General features: G+C 38.7%; 1 protein-coding gene across 1 annotated transcript; it reads left to right on the forward strand.

Annotated features, from left to right (window-relative positions):
- Positions 1–10,377: 10,377 nt before the first annotated feature.
- On the forward strand, positions 10,378–15,607 carry emx1 (empty spiracles homeobox 1; the record flags this gene model as incomplete). The annotated part of the gene is made up of 3 exons (XM_080042555.1): positions 10,378–10,735; positions 13,086–13,270; positions 15,440–15,607. The coding sequence occupies 3 exons, from the start codon at positions 10,378–10,380 to the stop codon at positions 15,605–15,607; spliced, it is 711 nt and encodes a 236-aa protein (XP_079898681.1).
- Positions 15,608–18,214: the final 2,607 nt, after the last annotated feature.

Here is an 18,214-nt window from a genome sequence, read left to right on the forward strand (position 1 = left end):
ACGAGGACAATTTGAAAAATAACTTGTTTGTTTGTACATAAATGCCGAGAAAGGAGGCCGTTGTGTCTCCAACTATGAACTAATTTAATAGATGTATAGTTATATATTTAATTTGCTACATTTATAATTGCTCTTTTTTTGGTGATTTTCACTTCCATGTGTTCAAGTGCTTGCATATTTGAGTGAAATATTGAGAAATATATTTTATGACATTAATTGCAACTGTGTCGCGTTCATTTATCTTTATTATGGTTAGAAAAAAAGGCTTTTGTGTGACATCCTTGCTAGAAATCCGATCTTATGATTTGCATTTAACACGGGTCAGCCAGCAACTGCTGAGATAAGAGATACAACATTAACATACAGTTCTAATAGGAGGTTTCTGTCTGTTAGATTTTTCTCTGTGACATCATACACTTCTGCACCAATCAGGATTCAGCAACATCTGGATACAAATGTGACAGTTCTGGGTTCATTTGACAAACGAAAACTGATCAAATCACACCTGCACAATCCTGATAGAAAGAGTAGCTACGTTTTTAAGTGTTAAAACTACAAAAAACAACTTTAGACTCACTTGTGTTCAAACCATAGACTGTATATTATTTTGGATAAGGGTTACGAGAAATGTTAAAGATTTGAAACCATGTTGTCATAGGCCTACAAGAAAAACAAATGAGGTTGAGGTTTACAATAAATATCGGAGGCATGAGTACAAAAAAAATACTGTAAAACAACACTGTAAAATATAACTTATCATTCATCTCGAATTTAACTCCAAGTTTCAGTTCTGCATACCACCAGGACTCCCAAAAAGTAAAAATTGTGCCAACTCGTTTTAAAAGATACATTTCCATTGCATATTAGCTGGCTCAAATGTAGCAGTGTTCCTTAAAACTTTCTCAGGTGAAGACAGTTGCCTCTAAAGTCTGAGTATGGAAGTTTTGACATGTACATACATTTCAAGAATGCATTAACACTTTTTTTTTTGGACTCTTTAATGAACCAAGTGTGGCTCCGATGAGACTTTTCCCAACTCTTATTAAAACTATAATAACTGCAAATTTGTCCTTTTTTCATGAACATTTCTTAATCTTAACATTCATTTAGTATCACACACTGATTTCACTAAAGACAACAATCCTGTCTCCTCTCTTACATAACACGATTCAACCATTATCATAACCTTTGACCTCTCTTCTCACCCTGCGTCCATGTTTGAAGACGCTTGTAGACACGGCGATTGGGAAGACATTTCCTCCTGGGTGGATCTAAGTCAGTTTTATGCTTGAAGTCTGTGTCATCCTGGGGTTCCCCTCTGCTTTAAGCTAAGCAAATAAATAAGCAGCTCGTGGATTAAGCATGAGGATATCTGTGTCCCGGGGAGGTAGGGGTCAGTCTGTCTCGGGGGCTAGAGGGGGACTGTGGGTCTCACTGTTTTAATCTGTTTAAACGGTCGATACGCCTCGTTCTCACTATGTGGCTCAATGGGACAGGGCAGGTGTCCCCCATTGTCTCTCCTCTATTCAAACTCCACTTAAAAAGGTGGAGTCAGTGATTCTGGAGAACGCCTGTTGTCAAAATCACTGAATATCTTCTCACGATCCACTATATGTCTGTAGTGTGTGTGCACTGAAAGGAAAGCCGGTGTTAATACACAGCCTAGGCTCTGTAAACTGGTGTGTAAATAAAAGAACCCACCGTACCTAGCATATGCCCGTTTACATGGCCTAAGCTGTGTATAGACACTGGGTTTATTTTTTTATCAGCGCAGACATTACAGACATGTAGTGGATCGTGAGGAGATATTCACTGAAAAAGGTGATCTCGACAACAAGCGTTCCCCGGAATCGCTGATGCCACCTTCAAAAGGGTCAATACGCCTGTTCTCACCCCAGAGCAGGTGTCCTACTGTCTCTCTCTCTCTCTATTCAAGCTCCATGTCCTTCCTCCCAAGTGGAAAGGGATTTCACGCCGTCCGCTGCAGTCTGCCTCGGAGACACGAGGGATAAAACAGGGGAGATAAGACAGCGCGCAGAAAGGATCGGGATGTGACAAATGAGTCCATCAGAGCAGCTAATTGAGGCGGTGGACCTGAAAGCCCTGTCCTGTGGAGAACTCGGACATGTTAAAGATACACTGGGCAGTTTTAGAGGAAGGGGGATTGTTTACATTTGCAGAGCCTGCAGTTAGTTTACAAAATATATTTGCTCTCACTCTCAAAGTTACAAAGTGCACCTTTAAAGAAAGAGTTGATGGGATCACAGAGAATAGCTTTACGACTCTTTCGTCATTACATGTACATTGAACTAGTTAACATTATATTATTTGTTTTACAAATGTAACAATAAACAACTAAATGGAGATGTTATGCTGGATTTATTTCATTAAAATGTTCGTGTAAAAACGTTCAGTTTCTGCCACTTGGCAGAAGCAACTGGTACTAACTAAAAAATATAACTGTTTCATGTTTTAGTTGTTCTGCATTTGCCAAAGAAACACAATTGAACCTATGTGCAATTTTAAATTCAAAGAAACAACAGCAATGCTCATTTGTTGAATCTAGAATACATCTAAATTCCTATAGATTAAAGTCTGAGAACTTTTTTTGCACTACAAGCAAACAAACACCAAAATGCAGCATAGCATCTGTAGTAGGAGTCATGCGGCTTGTGACAGTGTCAAACAGAGAAGTTTAATAAACAGTAACAGAGTTGATCTCTCTCTCTGTCTCTTGTCAAACCCCTGTGGGCTCTCCTGGCATCCAGATTAGTGACGGAGCGCCAAGGAAGGAGCAGAATATGTGTAAAAACCCCGGAGAGAGAGAGAGAGAGAGAGAGAGAGAGAGAGAGAGAAAGAGAGAGACAGACAGACAGACAGATGGAGAGAGAGAGACAGAGAGAGAGAGACAGAGAGAGAGAAAGAGAGAGAGAGGGAGAGAGGGAGAGCCATAGAAAGAGGGAGAGACAGAGAGACACAGAGAGAGAGAGAGAAAAGAGAGAGAGAGAGAGAGAGACACGTTTCTGATGTGATCAGAGCTCGGTCTCTCCACACACCAACGTAATCACGTAATCCCATTGAGGGGAAGAAAGCAGCAGTGAGAGGCCTGGGAACCTGGCCGGTCCCGCGGAGGGAGGGGGGAGAGAGAGGGAGGGGGGTTATCGGCCCAATTAGCACAGGGCAACACAGGGCAACACAGGGGCATCTACACGGCTGGAGACATGCCAACGCCGGCTGGGTTCCTTAAGACTCTCTACAGGGACACTGGACTAGAGATCTTCATGAAAGGCAACTGTGACATCTTCATCTGCCTCTTGTCCACATTCCCTACCTGGACAATAGTGTGTCTTTGCTGGCTTGTGTTGCATTTTTTTGTTGTTGAATTTAATCAATTAGTTAATTTGTTGAAGATTTAAAAAAGTCACAACTCTTATATCTTGATTAATCTTTGAAGTCATTTCTATAAGAAATGTAAAGATATCCATCTTTTCTTTGTCTTATAGGAAGGTCATTTCAATACAATGGCATTACAAGTGTTGGTCAAACACAACGAGCCGTTTGAAGTGACACAATAGGCATGTTATCAAGTTGGATTAGTAGTTTGTGCTTTACGAGTTGCTTTGGTGGCAGAGATGACTTGTAGTTCTTGTTTATCCAAACTGTCTACTTGGACAATCTATCTATCTATCTATCTATCTATCTATCTATCTATCTATCTATCTATCTATCTATCTATCTATCTATCTATCTATCTATCTATCTATCTATCTATCTATCTATCTATCTATCTATCTATCTATCTATCTATCTATCTTGTTGAAAACTAAACTTAGACTAAACTTAGATAAGGATGTGTTTATCTCTTTGTCGTCACAGCCTAGTAATGAACCTATGAAGCAAATTAAATGATTTGCTAAATACTGACACACTATAAAGTTACATATAGTCTTATGATGATTGGATGTACTTCAGAGTGTCAGCTGTGTATTTCAAATCCCTAATACATTTCATCACCTCTAAACAGTCTTTGCCCCTCTCTCTAAATTTAAATGCCTTGATCACGTGACGCAGCTCTGACGTCACGCGGCTCAGAGCAGGAGAAGGTGTGAAAGTTCTCATGGACGGCAATAACCTTCCAGCTCCAATGGGAGTTCAGTGCACTTCATTTGACCAACGTGCGTTTTAGGGTTTAGCGATTGTAAAAAAAAAAAGAGCGAGAGAGAGAGAGAGAGGGAGAGAGAGAAAAAAATCCTTCTTTGCATTTTATTTGCAAAGGCGAAGGCCCCCTTCTTACTCCATCTAATAGTCATTAGCTTTCATTACCAGCGTTTGAAGTGGAAGCTGGCCTTTGTCTCGCGGTGAAAGGGCCGCACAATGACTTCTCACTCGGCCGGGCTCATGACAAGAGGAGCTGGGCTGAAGTGAAGCGACTGTTCTGGTGCTATGGGGGGAATGGTGTTTTTTTTTTTCACTCCCAGGAAGCAACGGTTACTGTCAACATCACGTTTAGCGACAGAAAGCACCGTGAAGTGAATCAGCTGCCAAAAAGAAAGCTCCAATATGCTCCTTTCCAAACGCGTAATGTATCCAACGTGCGCCTTTTACGCACACGAATTTGGATACAAACTTTAGAACATGAAACATTTTTGGTTCATGTCACTATCATTTTGAAGCCAACATCAAAGTATGTCTATGTCCAACCCTAACCCTTTGTTATATTTTAGTCGTTGATATGGTATCGCCAACATGTTCCCATACGCTGATTTTGATATAATAAAGCCTTTAAAATGTGTGTACAAATGTAAGTGCTTTACGCAAACGTGTTAAATGGTTAAAACACGATTTTAAGATAAGAAAACCATAGCAGATAAAGCTAAATAGATGCTTAGTCCTGATATGAAGCACGTATCTCTTCTCCAGACCGTGTTAAAAAAGGGCTGTTTGTTTATGCATATGGAGGCGAGCCGGTGTTCTAGGAGAGGAGCGGGGTTCCCGTACATACAGGTGGCTAAACGACTGCACTTCTCAAGCAGGTGGCACTAAACGCAGCGACGTGCTACTTTTCCCATCTCGTTATAATGGGGTGAAATTTTCCAAGTATTTAAGTGGGGCAGATTAGCTTGAACACACAACGCTAATGCGAAACAAAATGGCCAATTAGTTTATTAATGAACGTTAGGAAGGCGAGAGAGTGGGAAATAAACTCTCAGAGCTTCGGCTGTATGTATGGCCTCCAGAGTCTGACGTCATCCATGTTTTGAATCAACATCACGGAGAAAGAGACGAAGAAGAAGAGACCGGGATTGTGTCTGCAGGCCAATTAATAAACTAATCGATCCAGTAAATAATTAGCAATGTATTGATTATCATTGAAAACTATTACACGTAATATACTGTATTTATACACATTTTTTAAACAATTGGGTATTGTATTGAGAAGGATATCTGGGGTATAATTATGTAGGCTATAATTTTTATTTTAAATTACGTTTTATTCGTCATCAGACTGAGATGTTCTTCAGTATTTAAATTAATTTGGATAAAAGCTTACATTCCTTCAGGTTGTGTACAAATCCCAGATAACATTTCGTTTTGGTTGTTAGCCTATATACTGACATTTATTTTTGTCTGCAGGAAAACATAGATATCAACCTATTTGTGATGGCCGTTAGCTCCATTTCACATACTAAAACAAGAATGTTTGGTTTACACTGTGAGTGACTGCAATTAGTTACATTAGAGATATAGGATTTGTGCTATTTAGGGTTATTTTGTGTTTTTTAACATTGTGTCTTGTATTTAACACTTAGTTTTGTACCAATGACTGCTCTGTGTAATATTCCTTATTATCCAATGAAACAACCAGGAGGTCGAAGGCTCCAGTTGACCTCTGCAGGAAGTTTTTTAACCTGCGAACATGCCATTCCTCTGTTTAACCGCTGGGTGGCAGCATTGATCTAGAAAAAAAATCTTTTGGCGCTTTAGGTAAATGCATAGAATTAGATGAGAGAGCTGGTGAGTGATTTTATTGGTGAATAAAAATTGTCATAAAGTGCAGTGTGGTCAAAACATATCTTGCTATATTAAGATACATAGTACTATGATTCCATCCATTAAGATAATAACGTGGAAAAAAAATCCTCAATAATTAACTGACTAATTATTCAGTTTAGTAACAACCTCTAGTTTACACGTTCGCCACTAGAGGGCAGCACTTACTGTATATTACATTGAGCCATCCATCTCCTCATCACTCCTCGCTTTGTTTATTGTCCTTGGCCACCAAAGCCGCTATGGATACTTACAACATGACAATCAACTTGTAGAATTTCTTTGAACAGAACTATTCTAATGTGTCCAAATTTTGAACAATGTTGGTATTGAAGAGTTATTTTATTTTTTATTTTTTTTAACCTTTATTTATACAGGTAAATCCCATTGAGACCGAAGACTCTTTTGCAAGGGAGACCTGTTTTCCTTTCCCACGTTACCATTCACACACACATTCATACACCGATAGCAGGCTCACTATCGACATTCACACATAATGATGAGAGGATATATTCTGAGATACTGATGAGAAAATGTGGTTATCACTCAAAGTAATTTGTAACAATTTTTACATCAGAAGAAATAAATCAGAAATAATCTCATATTTGTGATATGATTTGTAATATTGCGAATAGATAAATAAATAAATGTAACTGAATATTTACAATTAACAGCTCCACATGTCTATATTATATGGGCAGAGATGCATGTCGACATATGTTCTTGGGGGAAATCTGTGATTGTTTATATTTTGTAATCAAAATGTTAGTGTTATGTGTGGCCAGAAATGAACTGCACCTTTAAATCTGCCAAGTCTATCAATATATTGTATCATTAAGTTGTGAAATGACGCGTATACTGTAGTTGGTAATATTTTCACTGTTTCCCCCATTGTTTACTGCATACATGAGGTGTGGTGGCTACGTGTTTCTCCATGGAAAACATGCAACAGTTGGGGATAAATTAACACTGAACAAGTTAATTAAAAATGTGTTTTGATGTGTCTAGCACACAGAAATAGTGTCGCTAAATTGGACTGGGATCTCTGGAAGAAAAAAATAAACTTTAAGTGTTAAATCCCAAACTAAAACCAGCTTTTTTTAATAATCTTTAGTGTAAATTATTCTCTTTTTGGTAGAACTAATTGATATCAACAAATATTACATAACCCGATTCATTGTAGTCATCCTATAAGCCTAATTAATACGTCTGAAGACATTATAATATCCAGATTCAAGATTCAAAGTGTTTATTGTCATATGCACAATAAGAACATGTTCTCAGTCATACTGACTGCCAAGAAATAAATATAAAAATAAGCAGTGGGAATCACATAGCACATACAATCATATAAAGCCTCAATACAAATAGTTTTCGAAATCTATATTTGACAAGAATTAAATTAAAATCCCAAATCAAAAGTCCCTAAAAATATCTCAGAAATATGAAAAACACAATAAAGGAATTTCAGAATAAAACAAAAGTCTATGTCCATGATGTGAGGCTGACGCACAAGTAGTTGAAGATAACTTCTGCTTTAGGGCTTCATGGGGGGAAGGAACAACGGTAGACTGCTCGGCTTTGTTTGTGTTAATACAGAGCAGTTTTAGCCATTTATTAACCAGCTGCGCGCGGGGTCAGTGCGCACAGGCCCGCAGGGTTTCATCATTAAACTAAACCAAGTCTTTCAACCGGCTCGGTGCAGCTTTCAAGCTCCTACTTCTGTTACAAAATACAGTTTACATATATAAGATAGCCAACTGCGATAGAGAGATGTGTGAATGAAGCCTGAAATAGGTCGATATTAACTTATTAGATGCGAGTTGATTTCCACAGTTAAGGCTACTTCTCCAATCATTCTGTGTTCTTATCAGAGCCTATATGGTTACATTAGATTGTAAAGGGTCACACACGGAGGATTTATAACATGATCTCGTAACAAATAGGCGTATTATTCTTTTTAGATGGATAAAATGAAGATTCAATGAAAAGATTTGCATCCTGAAGCGACATATCTCCGACATATCCAATCTATTCAACAGTTATCTTTGGGCAATCATTTGTATTTCCGCGACACAAACAAGACTTTGAAATGATTTATAGGCCTGTTTATATTCAACAGTGTCTCATAAGAGAGAGAGAGAGAGAGAGAGAGAGAGAGAGAGAGAGAGAGAGAGAGAGAGAGAGAGAGAGAGAGAGAGAGAGAGAGAGAGAGAGAGAGAGAGAGAGAGAGAGACAGAGGGAGTGTAATGTAATTCAAGGTTAACTGTATCACTGTATAACTATAAGATGTCAGGGATGACCCAGTGAATACATGTAGATATTTAGATTGTTATCCGTCCACACAGTCCTTACAAAGATTACTCAGCTAAAAAAACGAAATAATAATACTAATATGATAGGTATACTGGATAAATAGAAATATGTCTCTTTCTGTACACCGATCCATTCACAGAACCATAGTGCCGTCTTTAGGAAACCTTTAGCTCTAAATGCCTAATCAACAACTTGTTTTACCTCATAATTTCCATCGGTAATGATTTTCTAATGCAGCCTCCGCGCAAACGAGCGAATTAAAGGGATAATTATTAACTGGGTTAGTGCAGCGGAGCGCCGAGGGACAGACAGAGCGACCGGAGAGGCGAGATGAGAACCAAACACAATCAACAGCAGTTTCCTCCGAAAGGAAAATGTATCCCACAGAGGATGTGAGTGAGGGAGCGTCATTTTCCTCTGTAGATAGAAGCGTGTTATTTAGGCGACGTCTGTTTTAACAAGGTGTCTATACGTATAGGATTTAACCCTCAAATTCCCGTTTAAAACAAGTTAAATAGCAGCTTTCATTATTAGGCTATTATTTTTTTTATTTTTTTCAATGAATGTATTTGAAAAGCCAACATAGTCTATAATCATATTTTGAAATAATGTATCAATTAAAATAAACGCGCACACACACACACACACACACACACGTGCACACACACACACACACACACACACACACACACACACACACACACACACACACACACACACACACACACACACACACACACACACACACACACACACACACACTATTATGCCACTATTATAATACTGATGTCGTTCATAGTTCAAACAATATTCATAAGGCTGATGGTGAAATAAAAAACTTTTTTTCTTTGTTTTCTTTAATAACGCTTCAACACGTGGGAAATTATAATAGGTGATAACAAAAATCTAATTAAAGGCTATAATCATGCTTTATTAGAGGATACATTGTATTGCGTAGGTGTGAAAGAAGATAAAAAAAAGATATTTCTGTATATCTCAATGTCAAAGTAATACAGTGGATGAAAGAGATTTGCTATATTATCGACAAAAATGTTGTTCTTCGTCAACGATCGATGAAAATTAAGTGCGAATTATGACTTTGTGAAATGGCTTCAGATACGTTAAATTAAATAACACAACAAGATCATTATTTCTAAAAGGTTACTGCAATTTGTACAAATGTAGCCTACTTTCCAGTAGGAAGAAAACGGTTATTAAAACAGATAAAACCTTAAATGAACTCCCACTCGTTTTCTTGACTGCCATGATATCCTGGATGACTGAACTTGCCACTGAAACAACTTTCTCACCCCCACCACCAGCACCAGCACCAGCGCCATATTGTTTCCCTTAAGAAAAAAACAAGACATTAAGACTGAATAGGACACACAATGAGCCATTAATTGGAGCAACACACATGTATTTTCTCAGCGTGCCTCTAACTAAGCTGGCCTGTCCCGGGTCTTGTTGGGTGTGTGTGTGTGTGTGTGTGTGTGTGTGTGTGTGTGTGTGTGTGTGTGTGTGTGTGTGTGTGTGTGTGTGTGTGTGTGTGTGTGTGTGTGTGTGTGTGTGTGTGTGTGTGTGTGTGTGTGTGTGTGTGTGTGTGTGTGTGTGCGTGTGTGTGTGTGTGTGTGCGTGTGTGATCTATGGAGCAGGTACTTGAGTGAGGAAACCTATTGGGCAGGTGCTCTGGTCCAATCAGCGCGCTCCTTTACGCAGCCGTATAGAGACACATGAAAGGTTGGAGGCGCTTTTTACCCGGTGCGCACTTCACACTTGTGCACAGAAACCCCTTTGAGTGCGCACGGGCTCCATGGATCAAGGCAATTTGCGGCACTGTTGAGTTTTGTAGCAGCATCTCTCCACTATAGACAAGCTTGTGTATGCAGAAAAAAATTGGTCATTTTTGGCCATGACGCGTCTTTGAGAAGGAGGTATTTTTTCACAGCAAAAGGAAAAGGGGGAAAAGACTGATAACTTTTTTTGGTGTTGTTTCAAATTCTTTCCAAGATGATGTTTTCGTCAGCAGGCAAGCGCTGCTTTACGATAGAATCTCTGGTTGCCAAGGAGAACCCCCTAATAAGCGCCGAGGAACCCATTCGTCCGACCGCTTTGAGTTACTCCAACCCGGCTACAGATGCTTTAATGAACAGTTACCAGAATCAAGTTAACGGCAGGTCGCTCTATCAGACGCCGGACTTGGTGTTCCCTGAGTCGGCGTGCCACCCGTCGCTCACCGTGGCGCCCCACCAGCTCGGTGGGTCTCACCTACAGCATCCGCACTTCTTCGGAACACAACACCACCGAGACCCGCTCAACTTCTACCCCTGGGTGCTACGGAACAGGTTCTTTGGACACAGATTTCAAGGTAGGCTACTGATGGAAAAAAATACGACCATATCGTGTGATGAAATAGATTGATATTGATTTAACCCAACTCGTTTAACCCACTTTGATGTCTGCAATCATTTATGCATGAATGCTAATTATGATATTGAAGTATAAATAATACATTCGATACATAAGCCTACAGTGAGGTGCATTGGTGTACTGGTTGACAAAATGTATAGCGTGATTTGCAGGTCCACTTGAAAATAAATGAACACTATTTTATAAGAATATAGCGTGCGTAAATCTCTGTCTTGACGAGGTTTGAACGATATGAATGCTAATAGTGAACATATTTCTAGTTAACTAAGTTTAACATTGAAGTATATGCTGCACTGGCTGCACACAACATGCTATACAATGTAGATTAAGGTGCATTAGGCTACTGGCTGACAAAATAAATAAAGTGTCTGTTTGCATATTTCAAATAGACACAACACTATTTCATGGATCAGAGGCTGTGGCGTGCGTCAATCGCCTTTGTGAGGTCTCCATAGGCTATTTAACATGACTTTTCGAACACGATATTAACGCTTCTAGTGAACATATTTCTTAGCTACAATATACATACAGCCACGGATAGCATGAACAACAAGGCTACCGAGCAATCTGCCGGTCTGCTCTCTGTATTTCCACTCTGTTTCGCCCTGCAGCCTCTCTCACAAAGCCACGGCCACGTGAAGATAAGCACTGGTCGGGATTTTTTTTCCCATACAAGACATTTTGCCTTAGGTTAAACTACAACGTTTTTTTTTTCCATTTCATTTGTTAAATCAGAAGCCAGCCAGACTGTTGAGACACAATTGATACAATCCAGGGTGATAATATGAGTAGAATGGAAACAGAAGAGAAAATCCTGCCCAGGTCTCTGAGGCAGAAGGATTTAAACACAGCCCGCAGTGATTTATTTAACTGCGCATTGTGCACGGTCAAACAAATGCGACCTATTATATCATGTTTAAAATGTAAGGCATGACAAATACACAGTTATTTTCGTAATGCCTTCTAAAGGTCTAGGCAGGAGATACATACAGACTGACGCAAATCCATTATTAAAAAAATATGTAGTTGATCAAAATTAGGCCTCACTAATTAAATAAAACTAATACCCTATTTTCGCGCTCACAGTAATTAGCTTATAATAAAGACTAATTGGTAAATAAGTTATCTCATGACTTCTGGTTGAAGAGAAAAGTTTTTAAAAAATGTATTAGAATATTGATTTGATTTTAAAGAAAGTCACTAACAACACAGAAATAAACGACATTTTTAAATTTTTAAATAATAAACAGCCTTTCAGAAGGATTATCCTTAAAGTACATATCTCATATTTTGACCTATTACACCTTCCTGAAAAAAAATATTAGGAAGCAGGGTGAACGCTAATTAGGCACAATATTGAGTTGTATTTATTATGAAGTAAATGTTAAGTTAGTGTAATACAATTTTTAATATTTTATTTTCTCCCAACTTAGTATCTATTGCGCACGGAGCGTCTGTTTATTAGCCTATTGCTTAAATTTGGATCAATTATTTTATATTTATTTTAAATTAATGAGTCAACTTACGCTCTGAATACTCTAAATACATAAATAGCTCATTCAATTAATTGATATATCACGTATATATTACAAATCATCTTTGCAAAGATTCTCTGTCTCCGTACGCTATGTTAAAATAAACCATGGCTGATCAAATAAAATACAAACCTATTGAAAAGTATGATTTCGTAGCAGAAGTTAAAAAAAAGAGCAGACAAGAGAAATAAGTTTTTATGGGAACGCAATGCACTGGTTGTTTTGTTAGAACCGTTAAAACAAATAACGGGTTGTCAGTTCATGTAGCCAAATTATAAAAATGACATTGATTACACTTTTTTTTTAATGAATACCAAAATTACCAGCAAATATTTAACACATTTTTCAACTAAATTATTTATAAATATGTTTTTTAATTATTAAGCTACTATATATTTTTTTTTAAATAGCCTAATTATAATAAATAAATAGGCCTAATAGATCACACGTTTCCCTTGACCTCCGCTCTTCAATGACCATGATAATATACAAACAGCATCATCATTTGGCCACAGTTAACAGCAGACTTCATTAACACAGTTCACAATGTTTCTAATTAGGCTATAACAAATGTTCAACACACAGACAGCCAGCACTGCACTGCCCGGTCAAAGTGACGTTACCTTTGCCATACTGACTGAACATGCTCCTTGTCTTTTTTTTTTTTTTAAGCACTTTGAATTTACTTGTGTGTGTGTGTGTGAATTGTGCATTATAAATAAACGTGCCTTGCCTCTTTGAACCCGGCTTCAGGTGGTGACGTGTCCCAGGACAGCTTGCTGCTCCACGGGCCCTTCGCGCGTAAACCCAAACGCATCCGGACGGCCTTCTCGCCCTCTCAGCTGCTGCGCCTGGAACGAGCCTTCGAGAAGAACCATTACGTAGTTGGAGCAGAGCGGAAACAACTGGCCAACAGCCTGAGTTTATCTGAAACACAGGTGAGCTAATGTTGTGTTAGAATACTGGTTTGATGTTGTTCACCTAAATTGTATAAAACAAGTATCAATTAACCTTTTAAGTCCTACATTTGGTCTCATTGTTGTTGACCTTTTCTGCGTTTAACTTTACGCTACTGAGTTTGTTGATGTCTGCGTTCTATGGCTACATGCTATTCCATTCCATTGCAATCCACAATGGGCATCAAATGTCGCGATAACTTATTCAAAACCTCGTCATTTATTTGTACAATTAAAACAAAAAGTGAATACGCACAAGTGTATCGTATCTGACTGAAACAAATAGTGGGGGATGTTTCTTTCTTTTCTTTTATAGATAGGCCTACGATAGGCTACATGTATGAGAATTAAGTGGAATTACTGGAACAATTACATTATTCCCAAATATAAATAAAAATAAATAAATGTAGTTATTAATCATATAATTTAACCGATATTAGTAGCTACTATTAATATCTAGAGACTGTTGGTTTTATTTAACTGTTTATTCACATATTTTTCATAGTCTACATTGGTTTGAATAATAAGTTATTTAAAAATAAGGAATATAAATATTGAAAAATGTAGCAAAGTATAATCTACCTCAAAGTTGATACATTATAGCCTAACTGATCAGTCATTTTACATTTGCTAGGAAGATAGACATGCTCTACAAGCCAGGCGCCTCTTTTGTACACTTCTATTCAAAATACTTTTAGATATAAATCAGTGCAACCCATTTTGAATACTTCCCTTCCCCCCCCCCCCCCCCCCCCCCCGCCACATGAGACATGTCACTCATTCAGTTATAACATCTCTTAAAATGTGTTTAATGAATGCCAACTATAGGATTAAGCAGTGTAAATATTATTGATGGTTATGTTTAATGAGTCCACATTATCCTGGTGTCAATTAGTGCTAAGAAGGCAATTTATAAAGAGAGGTTTCCTGAGTCAGCGATGTAGAGAAAGTCTGCTTGCAACTTTAGGTTTTGTGTCAGTCGATAAGTGTTCCCATTAAGCACAAATTGCATCATGCAAATTATAATGGCACTGAAGTGAATTTTAATTACCCAAGCACTTAGTTAATTTGGTCTTAGGTTAAAGTGTGTACTGTCGTAGTGTTAAAACCAAAGCAACTCACACATCTTATGCCACTGAGTGAGCAAGTATGTGTACAACAGTTTGGGCCAGTAGAATGATTAAGTTACTCAACATGTGCATTAATATTCAATATCCCCATCAACAGTTTAATTAAGTCAAATTGTGAGAATTAATAATGGAATGGCTTGTTTGCAGAATTCTTACTGTCACAAATGTTCTGTGACTGATGAATTAGCTCACTAAATCACCACAATGCTCTGGTAACTTGTACGCCGGTATATTGTGTCCAAATTGTGGTTTTGAGTTTCAGTTAAAACTGTTTTTAGTATTTAGAATGAGCCTGGAGGACAGGAAGAAAACAGGAAGCTATAATATGAGTGAGAGTGTGTGTTACCATTTAAAAAATGCATCCTCGTCAAGTATACGATAGTCAGCTCATATTCCAAGGTCATACACTCGTCATTCCGGATCTACGTATTTAGCCCGTTGACCTTTCCCATACATTAAAGGTCATGCTTGTAGTTATGAACAAAAATAGATTTTGTTTATGTATTTTAAACCAGAAGGATTTTAACTGCGCATTCTGACGGCATTTTGCAAGAGGGAAGGATGAGGTGACATCTCATGCAGGGGGAGGAAATTCAGTAGAAACCAGTGGGGGGATGAGTTAGTGAGAGAAAAGCATATTTCTGTTTCTGAGGGATTGAGAGTGTTAGTTACATTTTGTTTAATATGTGAAAAGTGAAAATAAGAGCTCCACTGATTTTCCCATGGGAGAAATTCTATTACAATTATATAACATTTTGGGTAGAATATTTTGTTTTAACAAATTATAGAACTGTGGCATGGAGTGTGACTTTAAAAAAAAAAAATGTGTTCTCCAATACCCCCAGTTGTTTTGTCATAGTGGGAAAATCACAGGTAGAGCTGATTAAGTGATTACTCAAATGACATTTCTGCCATTATATAGACCTTCACCGATAAATAGTATTAAAAAAAATAAAAAAAAGAGCCTTGATCACAGGAATGATAAAAATAACCCTAAACGATATTTATTTTCCCCGTCCAGGTGAAGGTGTGGTTCCAGAACAGGCGGACCAAGTACAAGCGTCAGAAGCTGGAGGAGGAGGGTCCAGACAGCCAGCAGAAGAAGAAGGGGAACCACCACATCAACCGATGGCGCATGGCCACCAAGCAGCCCAGCTCCGAGGACATAGACGTCACCTCTGAGGACTAACACTGCAGTCCCACCCGCTGACTATGCTACTCCCCCCCACCCCCCATAAACCCTGAGTCTGCACCGGACAACCAGAGGACCAACTCTATTTATTATGTAATATTATTAAAGGGGCAGTCAGCTATTCTGGAGAACGCTTGTTGTCAAAATCCGTGAACATCTCCTCCTGATCATCTACCTGTCCATACTGTGTGTGTGCTGAATACAAATCTGGTGTTGAAAATCACAGTCTAGGCTCTGTTAATGGGCATGTTGCTAGCTACGGTGGGCCCCCTTACATACCAGTGTACAGAGCCTAGGCTGTATAAAAACACCAGATATTTTTACTACGCGCACACACAGTACAGACAAGTAACGGATCGTGATGAGATATTCACTGCTTTTGACATAAAGTGATTTTGACAACAAGCGTTCTCCAGAATCTCTGACTGCACCTTTAAAGTATAATTAGACACATTAGAAGAAGACACAGAGACTAAACATGTGATCACCGCACATCTCTTCATCAAGGTGCTATAAGCTATGACACTGGAAGAAAAGAACATCTTATTTAACGTCATCCATCTTGAATATCTCTGGATTGGGAGAGACAATGATCTTTGGTGTGTGACGACCAACGAAGAAGAAAATCAACCTCCATCATAGCGTTTTTTTTTGTTTTTTTTATTGTACATACATAGGCCACTTGTGAAAAGTTGCTTTTTGAAAAGAGGCTATTTGTTCCATTAAAGCTGTTTTTACCACATGCTTAGGTCATTAACACCTTATTGCTTACCACCCCCCCCACCCCCACCCCACTCTGCCACCTGCGCGACGTGTTAATTTAGATTCGACGAGATCCTGTCGCACGATTTTTAATCCAAGCTGGTGACCGTCCAGAAGAACAAAGCAGCAGAAAATCAACCATGTGTCACAGAAGATACAACATTGTTTGCTTGGTGCCATGATTTTATTTTCACCTGTGACTTTAAAAAAGGTGAAGTCAGTGATTCTGGAGAATGCTTGCTGTCAAAATCACTTTTTGTCCAAGTCTGTGAATATCTCCTCACGATCAGCTTCCTGTCTACTGTGTGTGAGCTGAAAAACAGCTGGTGGTGGTAATACACAGCCTAGGCTCTGTAAACTGGTATGCAAACAATGGGCATGTAAACAAAGGAGACCCACTGTAGCTAGCAACATGCCCATTTACAGAGCCTAGGCCTTTAAGCACCATTTTCCTCATCAATATTCTCCACAGAAAGCTTGATTCTGGGACAGATAAGAAAATACAGAGTGAGGGGCAAGTTGTGTCCCAAAAGCATATTCACACCTCTGAGCTTCTACTGATTATGTCGAATGTGTCAGTGTGTGGAGTGATGGCTGACCTCTTCATTTTGTTGAATTTCTGCACAATCCATCCACAAGAACAATTCACTAAATAAGCGCTGTGTGTAGTATAAAACAAATATAAGCTCATACTTTTCAAGCTAAACGTGTAATTACAAAGAGATGTTTTAGAAATAAAAAGAAAAAACTATTCCGATATTCTCCGAAATGTTAATGTGTTTGTGTGTAATTCGGGGCTCTGACTTTGTACATTGTGTCAACCATGCTGGAGAGAGTCTGGGGCGTTTTTTTAGAATCCAGGTTTTCCATAAGTGTGTCCCCGCCCGCTAAAAGTGCATGTGCAAATCAGTGAGAAACATACTGCTACAGTGTTTGGTTGGAGGGCAACCCTAAAAAGACACTCACATGAAGGGACTATCCATTTAACAAAAGGAGCATTTTCCTTGTTCCATGTTATATTTTAAATAAAAAATATTTTTTAATAATCCCAATTACCAAAAAGCATAAAGAGAATTGGGACATTTTAATATATATGAATGTTCCACAACACCCTCCAAAAGACCCTAAACCCCATTCGCAGTCTATTTTCTCTTGTTTTGGGAGCCACTGTTCTAGTCCGAGGTGTCAGGAATGTTGCAGGACAGTTGGCCCAGGTGTCAGGTGCTGTTACCTATCGGCTGCTATTTCCTCGGAATTCCAGCAGAAAGGGAACGAACACACACACACACACACACACACACACACACACACACACACACACACACACACACACACACACACACACACACACACACACACACACACAAATAATTCCGCTCCAACCTTCTGAAAAAAAAAGAGAAAGTAGTTGACTATTGTGCTGCGGCCCTTTGACCAGAACGCCTCAGTAAACACCTGTCAAAAGAAAAAAAGGGAAGGAATCGCCCGCTAATGACTCGGAGTCTTCAGAGATGACTCGACGACCCTTGACGTCGAACCCTGATGTCTTGTTTTGTATGCTAGGGTAAAAAAAAAAAAAAGAGACACACAAAAATCCACCTTTTTTTGAACAAAACGTCAGACATCTGCACAGTTGCTAAAAGGGGCCACATGCCTTTGTTTTGAGTTCACAGGATATCCTATACTCACTGCAGGTGCAAAAATACACCTTTAAAAAAGTGAGATTAAGCGTTTTTCTCGTTTGTCCGAATAAAGCAACACAAAAGGTTAACCAGTACAGTATAGACACTCTAAATGCATGTGGTTTAAGGCCCATTACATGGTGGGGGAGTAATAAGGTCA

This window comes from Ammodytes marinus (genome assembly GCF_949987685.1).
Source record: "Ammodytes marinus genome assembly, chromosome: 15".
Lineage (NCBI taxonomy): Eukaryota > Metazoa > Chordata > Actinopteri > Uranoscopiformes > Ammodytidae > Ammodytes > Ammodytes marinus.